General features: G+C 47.2%; 2 protein-coding genes across 4 annotated transcripts in view; one reads left to right on the plus strand and one right to left on the minus strand.

The window, feature by feature from the left end:
- Positions 1–7,751, plus strand: part of MEAK7 (MTOR associated protein, eak-7 homolog) — a 31,538-nt gene extending 23,787 nt beyond the window's left edge. For 2 of the 3 annotated variants that reach the window (XM_003418149.4, XM_010597823.3), the window contains exon 8: positions 169–7,657. In XM_003418149.4, the coding sequence (XP_003418197.1) occupies positions 169–282 (114 nt within the window). In that variant the 3' untranslated portion in view covers positions 283–7,657. Of the gene's footprint in view, positions 1–168; positions 7,658–7,678 lie in introns of those variants that run through there. The other variant, XR_010318836.1, reaches the window with a different exon arrangement.
- Positions 7,752–7,904: 153 nt separating this feature from the next.
- Positions 7,905–16,326, minus strand: part of ATP2C2 (ATPase secretory pathway Ca2+ transporting 2) — a 95,909-nt gene continuing 87,487 nt past the window's right edge. Inside the window, exons 24-30 of the mRNA XM_064273494.1 lie at positions 13,557–13,723; positions 11,983–12,051; positions 11,762–11,878; positions 10,544–10,691; positions 8,784–8,882; positions 8,517–8,658; positions 7,905–8,023 (exon numbers count right to left, since the gene is read on the minus strand). Of these exons, the coding sequence (XP_064129564.1) occupies positions 7,905–8,023; positions 8,517–8,658; positions 8,784–8,882; positions 10,544–10,691; positions 11,762–11,878; positions 11,983–12,051; positions 13,557–13,723 (861 nt within the window). The remainder of the gene's footprint in view (positions 8,024–8,516; positions 8,659–8,783; positions 8,883–10,543; positions 10,692–11,761; positions 11,879–11,982; positions 12,052–13,556; positions 13,724–16,326) is intronic.

Raw genomic sequence — 16,326 nt, forward strand, 5'->3', positions numbered from 1 at the left:
GGCCAGAGCCACTACCCCCTCCTTCTTGCGACAACAGCGGAATATTGCTCCCACCGGAAGAGGCTTGAGAACTAGCAGGAAGTCACCGCTTGCTCTCAGCGACAGAGAGGTGCGCACCTCTCTGTGCACCCATTGATCCCTCCTCCGTCCCTCCCTTCTCCCTCCAAGGCCAAGAGCAACAAGAGCATCCTGGACGTGGACCCCGCGGCCAAGGCCCTGCTGGAGATCAGTGGGCGGAGCCCGCACAGTGAAGGGCTTCGGGAAGCCCCGGATGACGCATGAGGGAGCCCACGCTGCGGAGAGCCCGGGGACCGTGGTCGTCCTCCAGAGTGCAGGCGGTTGCAACACGCCCCTCTCCGATGCCTACCTCGATCGGCCGGTGGTGCCCTGTGCGCTCTCACATGTCAAGCGAGCAACTCAATCCTTATGCTTTTGTTCATTCTGTATAAATGAAATTGAGGGACACAAAGACGTCTGAGAGCCCTGCGGGGCAGCTTTGGGGGCGGGGAATGAGGGTTCTGGTGAGCAAAAGGGGCTGACCCCATCTCTCCCCTGCCCTCTCAGCCTCCGACGCAGTTGCCTTGTTGGACAAACAAACACACGCCCAGGCCATGCCAGTGCGGCCCTGACGCCCCATCTTAGCTGGGAAGGGCAGAGGCACTGGCTGAGGAGCTCGATGCTTTTTGGTGACAGTCCTATGGCGCGGAGTTCCTGTGTTTATAAAAAAGCACCAGTGATGTCTTCATGGGGGGAGCAAGAGACTGTAACGATCATCCGTTGGCGGGGGGCAGGGTTCCTCAATCGACCTTTTAAGTTGCGTGTTAAGTTAGAAGAGGTGCAGAGATGCAAAAGTCGGGTTCTGTTAGTGGTTTAAATGGGCCAGAGGCCCTAAAGCTGGCAGTGTTGAGATACATATCTTATATAGATTATATATAATAATAATATATATAATAATATGCACACATACACACACATGCCCGCATTTATGTATAATTTCTTTAACCAAACCAGTTGCCGTTGAGTTGATTCCAACTCATGGCAACCCCGTGTGTTCAGAGTAGAACTGCACCGTAGGGAGACCCTGGTGATGTAGTGGTTAAGAGCTATAGCTGCTAACCAAAAGGTCAGCAGTTCAAATCCACCAGGTGTTCCTTGGAAACCCTATGGGGCAGTCCTACTCTGTCCTCTAGGGTTGCTATGGGTTGGAATCGACTTGACGGCAATGGGTTTATAGGGTTTTCAAGGCTGCGACCTTTCAGAAGCAGATGGCCAGGCCTTTTTTTCTGATGCATCTCTGGATGGGATCAAACCATCATCCTTTTGGTTTGTAGTTGAGCGCTTAACTGTTTGCACCATCCAGGGACTCCGTCATCTTTTCAGATCCGTCCTGAAAGTTAGTGGTGAGTAACTCGGAGGTGCTCGACTTGGCTTCTAGAGCCCCTGGCACCAGCTCCTGCCATCATGCCGATAATATTGCCCTACTTGCCCAGTGCTGCTCCCAGAGGGGACTCACTCTAAACAAAGACTCCCACGATGCCAAATGCTGAGAATTACCTCATGAAGTCTCAGGTGGGTTGGGCCTCGAGCAGAGCTTCCATCTCCCCACTTGCGGCAGGCCTGAAAAACCCTATAAACATTCTGGGAGTCCGTCCACACTGCTGACCCAGAACTCCTTGCTTCGAGGAGCTTTCAGCCTGTTGCTAAGACATAGACTTCTTCTGTCTTTTGCTGTAAACACTGACCATTTGCAGGTCTGATGAGAACACAGCCTTTATGACACAGGTTGTCCTGATTACAAGCCATAGTTCATCGAGCTGTTTGCATTTTGCAGGTTCTGCGTTTTCCACTAGGAGGCTCATCAAGCTTCCCACTTAGCAAACCCCCTGACTGAAGCGAAAGGCCTTGTTACTGAGCCTTCAGAAGAAACGTGCGCACTCAGGCAGTGCGGGGAGGTACGGGGCGTGAGGCAGACAACAACTTGGTCCTGATGGGTTTCCCTTATAAAAAGCCAGTTTTCAATAACTTCTCAGGTACATCCTGTGATCTTCCTGATAGCATAGTAGATGGAGAATATTAGAATCCAGAAATGCTCCTACCGTAAATCCAGACTTACATCTGGGGTCTTCAGTTTGTTTTGGAATGCTTTTTACACATATGCAATTAAATACCTCGTTTACAAACAGCCTCTCAGCGTCCATGCCTTTCACGCCATTGACTGTGCCCTCTGCATGCATCTGTCACAGAGAGTTAGAATTCTCTCTGCCCACACACACTCTGCCTTGTGCTTGTTCTAACGAGAGTGCAGATCAGCCGAGTAAGTTTCTCGGTGGATAAAACGGTGGTCTTATCTGTTTCACGAGGTAGTGTACCTATACAAAGAAAAGAGGGTGCCTAGTCCAGGTACCTGGGAACCGGGGGGGCAGGTGGTTGGTAACATGGGAGACTAGCCCTTTTGAGGGGCATGGGGACAGTATTACAGCTTCTGGGGTGATGGTCTGCCTCTCAAGATCATGGTTTGGTTTTAAGCACACCATGTTTGGGACCTCAGCATCGGCCTGGAGCCACTGGGCTTGACAAGACATCCTTTACCTGGGACTGAGAGACTCACAGTGCTACTTTAATAAATGAATAGTGACCCCATATGACAGACTAGAACGGCCCCATGGGGTTTTCTAGGCTGTAGTAACCTTTATAGGCTGGTCTTTTCTCCTGTGAAGCCGCTGGGAAGTTTTGAACTGCCAACCTTTCGATTAGCAGCCAAGCACTTAACTGTTGGACCAACAGGGCTCCTAGAGTTCTCTTTATAAGTGAAGGCTGATCAGGGCCCTAGAAAGAGGAAGCATTCCCCCCTGCAAGAGGCAACACTGATGGCGAAACCTCTTAGGTCTCCTTCTAAGGTACCTTGTTGCACACCGAAGCGAGTGTGTTTTTACACGCTAGTGTTTCCCTCACTTTATTTTTCTGATTTGTAGGTTAATCCATTTCTACCCATCAACCCACCTCTGTTTTTATCGACTGCCTAGTGTTCGTGGTGTTCGTGGTATGGACCTCCTTCACTGATTGCCTTCAGCCACCCCGGGTTGGCAAACGTTTCGTTTTCTACAAATCACTGCTGTAGCAAATATCCTTTGTGTGTGTCTTGGTGTGAGTCTATCTGTAGGATAAACTCTTGGAACCTTAACTGTTGGACCAAAAGGTGTGTATATGGACCAATAACCCCTTTTCAGCTCAATTTATTCTCCTAATATACTGGGGTGCCTGTTTGCTGTATCTTCGCCAGGACTATATTAGAATTTAGTACTTGTTCAGCTGATAGATGAAAATTAAGTAATTTTATTTTCTCTGTCTCTTATGAGTGAGAAAAATCAGCTTCATTTTTTAAAAAAGCGATCTGTATACCTTTCCCATCAACTCTCTAATCATACCCTTCTCCTGGTCTCCTAGGGCGGTGGGCCTTTTTATTCTTGATTTGCGAGAGTGCTTTTGGGTATGAGGCATGATAGGCTCCGTTGCGTGTGGTAAGTACTTCTTCCAGTTTGACTATATTTGACATTTTCTGTCATCATATTTACTGACATTTACTTCTTTGGATTCTGTGTTTTGTAATTTTCTTAAGTCCTTCGCTCTGAGATTTTAAAAAATTTGCATTTTCTTATGCTACTTATGTGGTTTCCATTTTTACTTCTAATTCCTTCAACTTTAGTCCCTTTCAAAATTGTTTTAGCTATTTTTAGTTTCCTTGTCTTTCCATATAAATTTTACAGTAGTTTGTATCTACAAAAAAAGTCCTGCTGGGATTGTGATAGGCATTGTGTTAGCCCTATAGACCAATGTGAGGAGAACTGATATCTTTACAATGTTGAATGTTCCAGTCCGTGAACACACCATGTCTTTCTGTTTATTTAGGTTTTCTTTGATTTCTTTTATTGGCATTTTGTAGTTTTCAGCATAAAGGTACTATACATGTTTGTAGGTTTATACCTAAGTATTTCTCTTTTTTTTCCAGTTGTAAATGGTATTCAGCTTTTAATTTTAGTTTCCAGTTGTTCATTACTAGTATATATAAATACAATTATTTTGGGGTGTTAACCTTGAATCTTACAACCTTGCTAAGCTCACTTTTTAGTTTTAGGAATTTTTTTGTTTTAAGATTGCATGGGATATTCTACATAGACAATAATATCATCTGTGAATAGGATTAGTTTTTTCTCCTTCCCAGTCTCTTTTCCAGCACCTTTTGCTTCTCTTATCTTGTCATATTGCACTGGCTAGGTTGGCTAGGACTCCCAGTACTATATTGAATAGGACTGGTAAGATTGGATATTCTTGCCGTGTTCTCAGTCTTACAGGGAAAGCAGTTAGTTGTTCACCAGCAAGTATGACGTTAGCTGTAGCGCTTTTATAGATGCTTTTTATCAGATTGAGGAAGTTCTTTTTTATTCCTAGTTTACTGGCCATTTTTATTATGAATAAGGGGTTGAATTTTGTGAAATGCTTTTTTCACATCAGTTGATATGACCGTGTGGCTTTCCTTCTTTAGACTATTAATAGTGTGGATTACATTGATTGATTTTTGAATATTGAACTAGCCTTCCATTCCTGGACTAACCGCACTTTATCATGGCATATTGTTCTTTTTATACTGGGCTGGGTCCTATTTGCTAATATTTTGTTGAGGGTTTTTGGATCTGTGTTCATGAAGGATATTGTACTGTGTTTGTCTGGTTTGGAATCAGGGTAATGCCCACCTTATGAGTTGGGAAGTCTTTTCTCCCCTTTTATTTTCCAGAAGAGATTGTGTAGCATTCTTATTATTTCTTTATATGTTTGGTAAAGTCCACCAGTGAAATCATCCGGCTCTGGAGATTTCTTGGAATGTTTTTAACTACAAATTCAGTATCTTTAAACAGTTATGGGACTCCTAGGGTGATCTACTGCATCTTCAATAAGTTTTAGTAATTTGGGGTTTTCAAGAAACTGTTTACTTCATCTAAGCTGTTGGATTTATGTACGTCAGGTTGTTCATAGTGTTCTCCTATTACTGTTGGAATACCTAGAGTCTGTAATATATGCCCTCTCTCATTGCTGTTATTGGTGATCGTTATCTTCTGTTTTCCCTTTGATAAATCTCTAGCAGGACTGAGTTTTTATTGATCTTTTCAAAGAGCTAGCATTTAATTTGATTTTGTTTTCAAGTTCATTGATTTCTGCTTGCTGTTTTTTTCTTGGTGACTTTTCCATGTCGTTTGAGAAAAACGTGCACTCTGCTGCTGATGAGTGGTGTGTTCTACAAACGTAAATCAGGCTAAGTGGCTTGATAGTGTCCAAGTCTCCTGTGTCCTTGTTGAGTTTTTCCCAACAATTTCTACATGTGTAATTCACTGACATTGATTGCACTCAAGTTGTGCCGCCATTCTCCCTGTCCTTTTCCAAATTATCCCACCGCCATTAACATAAACTCAGTGCCCCCCAGGCAGAAATTCCCCCTTTCTCCCTCCCTCCCTCCCACCCCTGGCTAACTTTGAACAATCTTTGGTTTCTAAGTATTTGCTTATTTCACATAAGGGAGATCATACAGTATTTGTCCTTTTTGTGACTGACTGAGTTTGCTCAGTATAACGTTTTCACGGTTCCTCCATGTTGTAGCACATATCAGGACTTCATTTCTCTTCATGGCTGAGTAATATTCCACTCTAATACTCATATATCATAAAATTCGCCATTCCAAAGTGGACAGGTGAGTGGTTTTTAGTATATTCACAAAGTTGTGCAACCATCACCAGCATCAAATTCCAGAACACATCACCCCAAAACGAAACCCCATACCTGTTAGCAGTCACTCTTCAATCCCTTGTCCCTGCCCCCAGCCCATGGCAAATACTAATCTACTTTCTGTCTCTATCCATTGACCTCTTCTAGATAGTTCATGAGGATCCCTGAGCGATGCAAATGGTTTGCACTTGACTGCTAACCTAAAGGTTGATGGTTCGAACCCTCCCAGTAGTGCCATGGAAGAAAGGCCTGGCAATCAGCCTCTGTAAAGATTACAACAGACAAAAACCTACAGAGCAGTTCTACCCTGTAAGACATGGTGTTGCCGTGAGTCGGAATCGACTTGATGGCAATGAGTTTACATAGTTTATGTAAATGGAATCATATAATATGTGGCCTTTTGATCTGGCTTCTTTCACTTAATGTTTTCCAGATTCATCACGTTTGTAGCATGTATCAGAACTTTTTACAGCTGAATAATATTCCAGTGTATGGATAGACCATATTTGGTTATCCATTCATTAGTTGGTGGACATTTGGGTTGTTTTCATGCTTTGGCTGCTATGAAAAATGCTGCTGTGAACATGTGTACAAGTCAAGTGTCACATGTTTTCCATTCTCTGGGGTACACACCTAGGAGTGGAATTGCTGGGTCAGATGGTGACTCTCCTGTCTCATGCTCTGAGGAACTGCCATACCGTTTCCGCAGTGCCTGCACCATTTCACATTCCCATTAGCAAGGCACCGGGGTTCCAAATGCCCCACACCCTTGCCAACACTTGTTTTCACTGTTGCCAGCCTACTGAGTGTAATTTGGTATTTCATTCTGGCTTTGATTTGCATTTCTCTGATGACTAATGACGTTGAGCATCTTTGCCATGTGCTGCATCTTTGGAGAAATGTCTGTTCAGATCCTTTGTCCATTTTTAAAATTGAGTTATCTTTTTATTGTTGAGTTTTAAGAAGAGTTTATATATTCCGGGTAATAAGCTCTTAGGAGATACATGATTTGGGATTATATGATTTGCACGTATTTACCCCCATTCTGTGGGTGACTTTTTCACTTTCTTGATAGTGTCCTTTGACAAACAGAAGTTTTAAATTTTGATCAAGTCCAGTTTATCCATTTCTTCTTTGGTGGCTTATGCTTTTTCGGTGTCATATTTATCCTTGCTGATTTTCTGCAATCTTTAACTAAAATGGGGGATTCATTTTTCCTTGCAGTTCTTTCAGTTTTTGCTTTTAGGCATTTCAAAGCTCTGCTGTTAGGTATGCAAATGCTGAGGATTGTTATGTCCTCATGACTAACTGACCCCTTTGTCCTTATGAAATAAACTTTTTTATCCTGGACAGTAGTCTCTTTGCTCCGAAATCCACTTAGATGTTAATACAGCCACTCCGGCTTTCTTTTGACTAGTGTTAGCATAGTATATTTTTTTCTACCCTTTTACTTTTAATATTTGTGTTATATATTTACAGTGTATTTTTTGTAGGCAACATATAATTGTGTCTTCCTTTTTAATCTAAACACAGACTGTAGGTTTCCAAAATGGCGGAAGGTTCTCAACCTGGCCTCTATAGGAACAACACTGGCGAAATCCTTCAAAACAATAATTTGGCCCCTTGCATAATACTTTACAAAAGTATCCGAAGTGCCCATTTTATGGGTGAGGAAGTGGGGCCTCACTGAGATTAAACCATGCAGCCCAGTCTCATGCCAACAATGGGCAGAGAAATGGCCGGAAGCCCCAGCCCCTGCTCGTCCCACCCTCCCAGCTGCCTCTCTGAGAAGCCCTGTGTATTCCTAACAAGTGGCCCATCGTGTTGAGCTGTGTTCCAAATAATGCAGAGACGTGGATAATAAAAATCATTGTGATTTAATAAATAGTGGATTGTTTCTGTACAGCCTCCTCACTATGTATCCCAGAAGACAGGGGGAGACATCACAGGGCCCTGGCCGGAGCCTTCCCGAGAACCACCCCGAGAGCACTGTAGATTTTCCAAGAATCATTGTCAAGTGAGTGACCAAATGCTACAGCTTCCTAAAAATACTCAGAAGAGGGAGGATGGGGAGCAGGTCACAGTCACATAAAAACAGATCATCTAGGGCATAGCTCCCTGGTCGGGGGCCACTATACGTACTCCTGGGGGATCTGGACTCTCCTGTCTCGGCAGCAGTACTGTTCACAGAGTTTGAGGAGCTCTGACAGAATGAAGACAGATGAGGCCAAGCTGGTTAAAAACAGCAAATCTGCCAAAAGGTGAAGAGAGTCAGAGAGCCCATGCTGAACCTGCTGGCCTCCAGCCCTCCCCTGGCTCTCCCCAGAGTACCCACGTGCAGCAGACTGCATCCTCCTTGTTTATCAAAAGTTGGAGGCTAGGGCCAGGGGGCTAAGGGCCAGCCCTTCTCACTCCCCTGTTGGGGTGCAAGCTTTATAATCCTGGAGCCAATGTGCTTTGGCGCCTGCTCCAGACATGCCCCACTAGTCTTTCCAGGCAAAGTTCAGGCAGCTCAAAGCAAGGAGGGGTGCCAGCGCAGGGGGCCAATGTGCGGGGCGGGGGCTGGTACAGAGTCTGAGCTGACCCGGAATCAGCCTCCCGTCCCTCCCGCCCTCCTTAGGGCCGATGAGGCTGTCCCAGCGCACTGCTTTAACACTAATCACACCTTCTGGCTCTGCAGCCCTGTATGCAGGCGGCACGGGCCTCCCTGGTTCTACACAGCCCGTGCTGGTGCCCTCACTCACCAAGCGCACCCAGGTTCTCCGTCTGGAAGACCTTCTGCAATGGGGGGACATAGATCACAGCCAGCTGCCCCAGGATGGAGCCAAGCACCGAGTAGAGGAACATGCGGTTCCTGAGGAAGCCAATCTGGAAGATGAGCTTGGTCTGCGGGCAGGAGAGGGTGGGCGTCGGCTTGTACACAGCCCCCATCTCAGCTAGAGCCGCGGACATTGAGCCAGCCTGGGGTCGCTGCCCACCGAGGACACGTCTGACCTACAGGAAGGTCTCACCTGGGAGCGGCAGGTCAGGGCATTGAAGAGGTCAAAAAGCACAAAGCATGTGAAGGTCATGGTCGTGGTACGTGGAGTATTGGCCTTGTCTTCAGGGATCTGAAACAAGTGTTTGGGGATGAGACGTTATCCAGGAAGAAGACAGAATTAATTCCTTGTGGAACAATCCATTATTCACCAGAGCCTGGGGATGGAGCAGAACATTCTGGACAGTTGCCTGCACAGGCAGCGTAGAACTTTACGGACATAAATTGATCAAGAACCCCTGTCAATCTTGAGCTTATTGGTGTAACATCAGGAGTATCTCCTAACCACAGGCTGACTGTGGCCACCCTGGGGCCCTGGCCAGTCTTCCCTGTCATTAGCCCTTCCTCAGGAATCTCAGCTGCCAGGATGGTAATGCTGCCCTTACCTAGAGAGCTGACGCAGGGACAGGTGCTGCCTCCTCCAGCAGGTAACCAGGAGACCACTGCCTCCCTGGGAAGTGGTGGTGGTGGTGGCTGCCCTCAAGTGGATTTTGACTTGTAGCAACTCCTGAGACAGAGCAGGACTGCCCCACAGGGTTTCTAGGCTGTAATCTTTTTGTGAGCAGTTTGGCTTGTTGGTTTAGGGGGACACTCGAGAGGTGAGACCCCTATAATTAAACTACTTAGCAGACTAAGGGCTGAATAGGAAGAAAGGCCAGGGAATCTATTTCTGAAAATCATCCACTGAAAACCCTATGGATCACAGTGGGCCGATCCCATTGTGTGTGGGGTCGCCATGAGTCAGGGGCTGACTTGACAGCAGCTAACAGCAGAATTTCCCGCCTACAAGGAAGACAGGAGGACAGCTGGCTCCTAGGAAAACTAGGCCCTTCAAGGATCAGATTTGGCTCAATGAGAAAAGCCGTGGAATCCCCATGGCTCTGGTCCCCTGCAGGCCTGAAGTCATGACAGGCCTTGACATTCCAAGGGCAGGGTTGGGCCAGGGAGAGAAGGGCGCAGAGTAAGAAGCACCTGTGTAGGTCTCACCTGAAGAAAACCCTCTCTGGCCCAGCACCAGGCTCACTGTTTCTCACCTGAGCTCACCTGCTGGACCAGATGCCCTGTGTTGGCCATGTTCCTGTGTCAACTTGCCTGGGCCATGGTTTGCCAAAACTAGACTAGTTGCTAGCACTCAGCTGCTGACCAAAAGGTTGGCAGTTCAAACCCACCAGCTACTCTACAGGAGAAAGATATGGCAGTCTGCTTCTGTAAATATTACAGCCTTGGAAACCCTGTGGGGCAAGATCTACTCTGTCCTATAGGGTCGCTAGGAGTTGGAATCGACTAGACAGCAGTGGGTTTGGATTTGGGGTTTAGACTATTGCAGTTCTGTAATGTAACCTAGTGCAATGTAACGAATCAGCTGAAAGGTGAGCTCCTTAGGCTGTTCTGCCTTCAGAGTGTAAATTGATATTTTGTCAGATCTCTGTCACGCTTCCTCTGTCCTTTCTCCCTCTATCGCTCTTTGTCTCTACCTCTTTCTGTCTCTCGCTCTGTCTCTCCCTGTGTCTCTGTGTCCCTTTGCTCTGACTGCTTTCTCAGTGTGTCTCTTTCTGTCCCCCCCTCACTCTTCTTTCATGCTGAGAAGATCAGAGTCCTCCTGTGTATGCATGTGTTTGTCCTCATGGAACACAAGCCCCTGGAGGGCCAGGACAGGCTCTGCCCACCTTGCTTCCCACACAGACCAAGCCCCGTGTGGGCCACAACCTTGGTGCTGGTGGACGGCTCGCTCACCTCCTTCCAGAAGATGAAGAGGGTCCCGCTGATGATGACAGCAGCAGACAGCAGGATCTTTAGGATGAGGGCTCGGCTGAGGATCGTGTCCTTCATACTCCTCGGTGGCTGCACCAGGGTGTCCTTGTCAACTGGCTCCACCCCCAGGCTGCATGGAGCACAGAACACTTTGGAATTAACCATTGAACAAGGTAGTTCCCCAGGGGCGTGCACTGAACAAACACGCGCTTACACCCCTGGCTTTCGAGTCAGTGTCTTGAGGGTGGGGCCAGGGGTGTGTGCCCAATCCCACCAGGTTCTCCCCCTGAGCCAATGGGTCTGCAGGCACCCTGGGGAATGCCCCCATCCTCATGCCCTTTGACCTGCCCCCTAGCTTCTCAGCTCTCCTGGGTGCTCCGCTCACCCCCACCTCCAAGCATGGCAAGGGACTGTCTGCTGCCAAGCTGGGCATCATTCCAGGTGCCTGCCCTCTGCAGAGCCACTCGCCCAGTGAGGGTGGTGGTGGGATGGAGGCTAGGCCAGCACACAGTTCACACTCTCAGCTGATGGATAACTGAGGGGCCCTGGTGGGAGGTGCCCAGCTTCTCCCAGGGTCCCTGCTTCTGGGGAGCTTAGAGGGGAGGTGACCCCCACACTTCGCTCTGAGAGAACTGAAGAATCCTGTCCCCATGGCAGCCGACACTGGCAATGGTTAAAATAGTAACAGTAATAATAGACCAGCTCCATCTGAGACACACCTACTAGGTGCCCCCACACAGTGAGGTGCCTTGCTCGGTCACCCAGGTCTCCCACTTCTAAAGCCTGCTCTTCCCCTGTGCCACCTGGCTCCCCCAGCACCCCCTTCCCATTCATTCAGCCAGTAATTTTCTGAGCTGCTACTGTGGGCCAGACACCATTCTGGGAGCTGGGGATACAGCAGGGAACAAAACAAAAACCCTGCCTCCACGGAGCTGACATTCTAGATGACAGACTGATTATAAGCAGATAAACAAGGAAATATTTGTACCTTCATTTTCCCTCTGGGCCAGAGACAGAGCAAGGACGCTGCTGTCAGGGACAGTGATTAGGGAAGGCCTCTTGGAGGAGGTGGGCAGCATGAAGGGCGAGCCAGGTGGATACCCCAGGGGAGCCTGGCTCCCTGCCCTGCCCACACTGGTCGCAGCGCACTTCAGGGTCCTGGGAACTCCGTGAGGGCAGAGGGCAGTGTGTGGGGCTCACCTCTGCGCGGGCGGCCCGTCCATGATGATGTTGACCCACAGGATCTGCATGGCGTTGAGGGGGTTGGGCAGGTTGAGCACGGTGGACAGTGTGATGAGGCTCAGGGCCGAAATGCTCCTGCAGACACAAGCATGGCGCCTGCCGTTAGCGTGGCCTGCGGTCACACAGGCTGGACCCGTGGCAGGCACTTGGGGCCCCCACACGGGCTGGCCTCTACTTACGTGCTTAGCTGGAAGCGGACAAAGTTTTTGATGTTATAAAAAATCCCCTTGCCTTCCTCCACTGCGTTTCTAGAGGAGAGGAGAGAGTGCTTATTCACAAAGAGATCCCGTGGGGTGGTCTGGCCAGCTCAGTCGGTTACAGTGAAGCAGTGGTGACCAGCTCTGACATGGCATCGTACTTGGGCCCATCCTTCCTGTTCTCCCTTGCAGGTGTTCTCGGGGGCACACCACACCAGTAGAAGATGCTGCTGCCAGAGCAGGCCCTCAGCTAGCAGGCACTGGTCCCTGAGCCATGTCATCCTCTGGTCCAAAGCTTACCCATGATGCCTCCAATTAGACTAATTATTCTCTCATCACAAACCCAGGGACCACAGCCAGGGGCTGGCACCTCCCTCCCTTCCCAGGACTGCTGAGTGCTCCCTGCATCACTGATAACCAGCGAGCAGAGACCCAACACCCATGTAAACCAGACAATGGGGTCCAGGGCTGAGGGGAGGGCGAGAGGGGAGGTTGAAAAACATCAACTTGCATTTTTAGAAGGCTCTTTATGAAAGCCTGTAGAAAACTGGATCTTGAGTTACTAGTAGGGTAGAAAACTGACCCTTCCCCCCTTTTTTAACTAAGAAATTTTGCAAAAGAACTAGAAGATAATAAATGGAAGAGCTTTATATAAAGTAGGCTGCATTTTATGATTTTTAAGTAAGGATAAACCCAGTGTTTTGAAAGGATCCCTAAGGTGAATCCGCTTGTAAAGAAAAGCTTCTCTTTGTAAAATGGATAAACACCCCAAACTTCAATACATGTTCATTCGGTTTTGGTATCAGGCTTAAAAAAAATTCACTCCCACTCCTGATGACTGCAATTTACTTTTAAGTCTGAACTAAAACTAATTAAAATAAGAATTGAAACGATCCAGAAGAAAGGTAAACTCATTAAGAGAAAAATACACGAAAGTAAAAAAGAATGTAAATCGCTTTTTCTATTCCAGAACCTAGAGACCTCACCTGTGTTGGTGATTTGGGGAATTTTCAACACATGAAATGTATCTGGCAACACAAACACCAGACTCACTTAACATTACAGTATGAGCAGTTCTCTGTGTCATTAAAATGTCCTTCAAAACATGGTTTTCAATGGCCACATAGTTTTCCCATCTGTTGCTAGTGACCATGCACAATGGTTCTAGGTTTTTCTATGAATAATGTTGCAACTCGAAAGGCTCTTTCTGTACCTATGATCCAGGCTTCCCTGGGGCAAACGTGCCTTTCTGTGCCCAAAAGGCACCAAGGCTGCACACCAAAGCCCCAGTGTGTGTGCCAGAACACCTGCTGGGCACTGTGGTGATTAACCCCAAAGTTCGTTGGCCCCATGACTCTGCTTAAGGTGGCTGTTGGTGTTCAGACCCTAGGACACCTGCCACAGTGACAGGGAAAAGATTTAACCCCCCAGGGCCCTTCTAGCAGTGACAACCTGCTATGAGTGGCTTGTTATGTGTCTCAAGGACAGCAGACCCAGGAGCTAGTGCTCCAGACATTTTTGTCCTTGGTTGCACATATACCCAAGGAGCAACTTACATGATGGTAGAGAAGTCATCGTCCACCAGGATCATGTTGGCAGCCTCCTTGCTAACATCCATCCCTGTCTGCCCCATGGCAATCCCGATGTCCGCCGACTTCAGGGCCACCGCGTCATTCACCCCATCTCCTGTCATGGCTACAACTGCTCCCAACTCCTGCAAGGCCTTTAGACAGAGGGGGCAATTGGAAGCCTTCTTCCAGAAACTTCCTTCCTCCCCACATGCTGCCTTCATCACACCTTGTAGCCTACAGCAGACCCCTCTCTGGCAGGCACTGGGGCCGGCCAGCCTGACTCTGAGTCCTAGCTGGGGATTTGAACAAGTGCTTGAACATCTCAACCTCAGTTTCTCCATCTGAAAAATGGGAGCAACAGTCTCTACTTCATAGGGGTGCTGTGAAGCCTGAGTAAGACACTGAATGTGACTGCCAACATGTAGTAAAGGCTCTGTAAATGTTACCTGTCACAATTTATAATCAATGACTCATCCCCTGAAACCATGTGATGGCCAATAGGTATTAGCATTTTCTATGTAGGATAACTTGAAGAGTTATCTATTCTATAAAAATAAAAAAACCGCAGCTATCAAAAGCATTAATGAGCATGTTTAAAGCATACAGGGGCAGGAGAACCCAGATGTCTGCAGGGTCCTTTTGTTATACACTTTTCATCTGTTAGATGCACAATCAGACAATCACCTCCTCTCTGGATATGAACAGACACTTCACCAAACAAGAAATTCAGCAGCTAACAGACACATGAGGAAATGCTCATGATCACTTAGAAATGCAAATCAAAACCACAATGTCTCACCCCAATATTACTGGCATAAATAAAAAAAAACAGAAAATAACACGTTGAGGAGGCTGTGGGGAGACTAGAACTCATGCACTGCTGGTGGGAATGCAAAATGGTACAACCATTTTGGGATCCTTAAAAAGCTAGAAATAGAAATACCATATGATCCAGCATTCCCACTCCTAGGAATATATCCTAGAGAAATAAGAGCTGTCACACAAATAGACATATGCACACCCATGTTCACTGCACCATCATTCACAATAGCAAAAAAATAGAAACAACCTAAGTGCCCATCAGCAGATGAATGGATAAACAAACTACAGTACGTACATACAATGGAATACTACGCAACGATAAAGGACAATGATGAATCCGCGAAACATCTCACAACGTGGATGAATCTGGAGGGCATTATGCTGAGTGAAATAAGTCAATCACAAAAGGACAAATCACTTGTGACCACTACTATAAACACTGATGAAAAGGTTTACACACAAAAAGAAACAATGTTTGATGGTTACAAGGGGAGGGATGGAAAACACTAAATAGACAGTAGATAAGTGGTAACTTTGGTGAAGGGGAAGAGAGTACACAGTACTGGGGAAGCCAGCACAACTGGACCAACACAAGGTCATGGAAGCTCGATAGATACATCCAAACTCCCCGAGGGTTCAAATTCTTGTGCTCATGGCTGGGGATCAAGGTCTCGGGGACCATCTAGCTCAACTGGCATAACACAGTTTATAAAGAAAATATTCTACATCCTACTTTGGTGAGTAGCATCTGGGGTCTTAAAAGCTTGTAAGCGGCCATCTAGGATACTCCACCGGCCCCATCCCATCTGGAGCAAGGGAGAATGAAGAAAACCAAAGACACAAGGGAAAGATTAGTCCAAAGGATTAATGGACCACAACAACCACAGCCTCCACCAGACTGAGTCCAGCACAACTAGATGGTGCCCAGCTACCACCACTGACTGCTCTGACAGAGATTCCAACAGAGGGTCCCAGACAGAGCTGGAGAAAAATGTAGAACAAAAATCTAACACTCCAGAAACAAAGAGACCAGACTTATTGGTCTGACAGAGACTAGAGAAACCCTCAGAGTATGGCTCCAGACATCCTTTTAACTCAGTACTGAAGTCACTCCTGAGGTTTGCCCTTCAGCCAAAGATTAGACAGGCCTATAAAACAAAACGAGACTAAATGGGCATGCCTGCCCAGGGGCACAGACAAGAAGTCAGAGGGGACAGGAAAGCTGGGAACCCAAGATTGAGAAGGGGAGGGTGCTGGCAACCAATGTCACGAAACAATATGTGTATTGTTTAATGAGAAACTCCTGTAAACCTTCATGTAAAATACAATTAAAAAAAAAAAAAAGAAAATCACCTCCTTTATTAGACACTTGCTGTGTGCCAGACATGATGCCAAGGGCCTCACAGGCATGCCTTTGTTTCATTCTCTCGACAACCTTGGGAGTTAGCTAATAGCCCATTTTACAGTTGAAGAAACTAAGGCACACAGTTAAATGCACACTGTTCTATTTCTCACTCTGTACATACCAATTCCAGCCCCTTATTTTCAGTATATGGGGCAAACGACCCCCCCCCCCAGTTATCATAGCACCCCAGGTTTAGCTGGCACAGGGTCACCCAGCTAAAGCTTACACTTCCCAGCATCCCCTGCAGCTGGACAGGGCCACATGACAAAGCACAGCCAATGGGATGTGAGCATGTGATATCCCTTCTCTGCTCATCCCTCCTTCTCCCACTGGCTGTGGTAAAGCAGCCCAGAGCCAGCACCCTGCCTTGGATCTAGTGAGAAGGCAGAGCTGCCTGCTGGTTTGGGCCTTGGATACCCTGTGGAACAGAGCCGCCCAGTGCCCTAGACTGTAACCTGAGGGAGAAATGAGCTGTCTGTCAAGCCATCAAGTTTGGGGCCTTGTGGTTACGGCAGCAGAACCACCCCT

This window comes from Loxodonta africana, chromosome 21 (genome assembly GCF_030014295.1).
Source record: "Loxodonta africana isolate mLoxAfr1 chromosome 21, mLoxAfr1.hap2, whole genome shotgun sequence".
Lineage (NCBI taxonomy): Eukaryota > Metazoa > Chordata > Mammalia > Proboscidea > Elephantidae > Loxodonta > Loxodonta africana.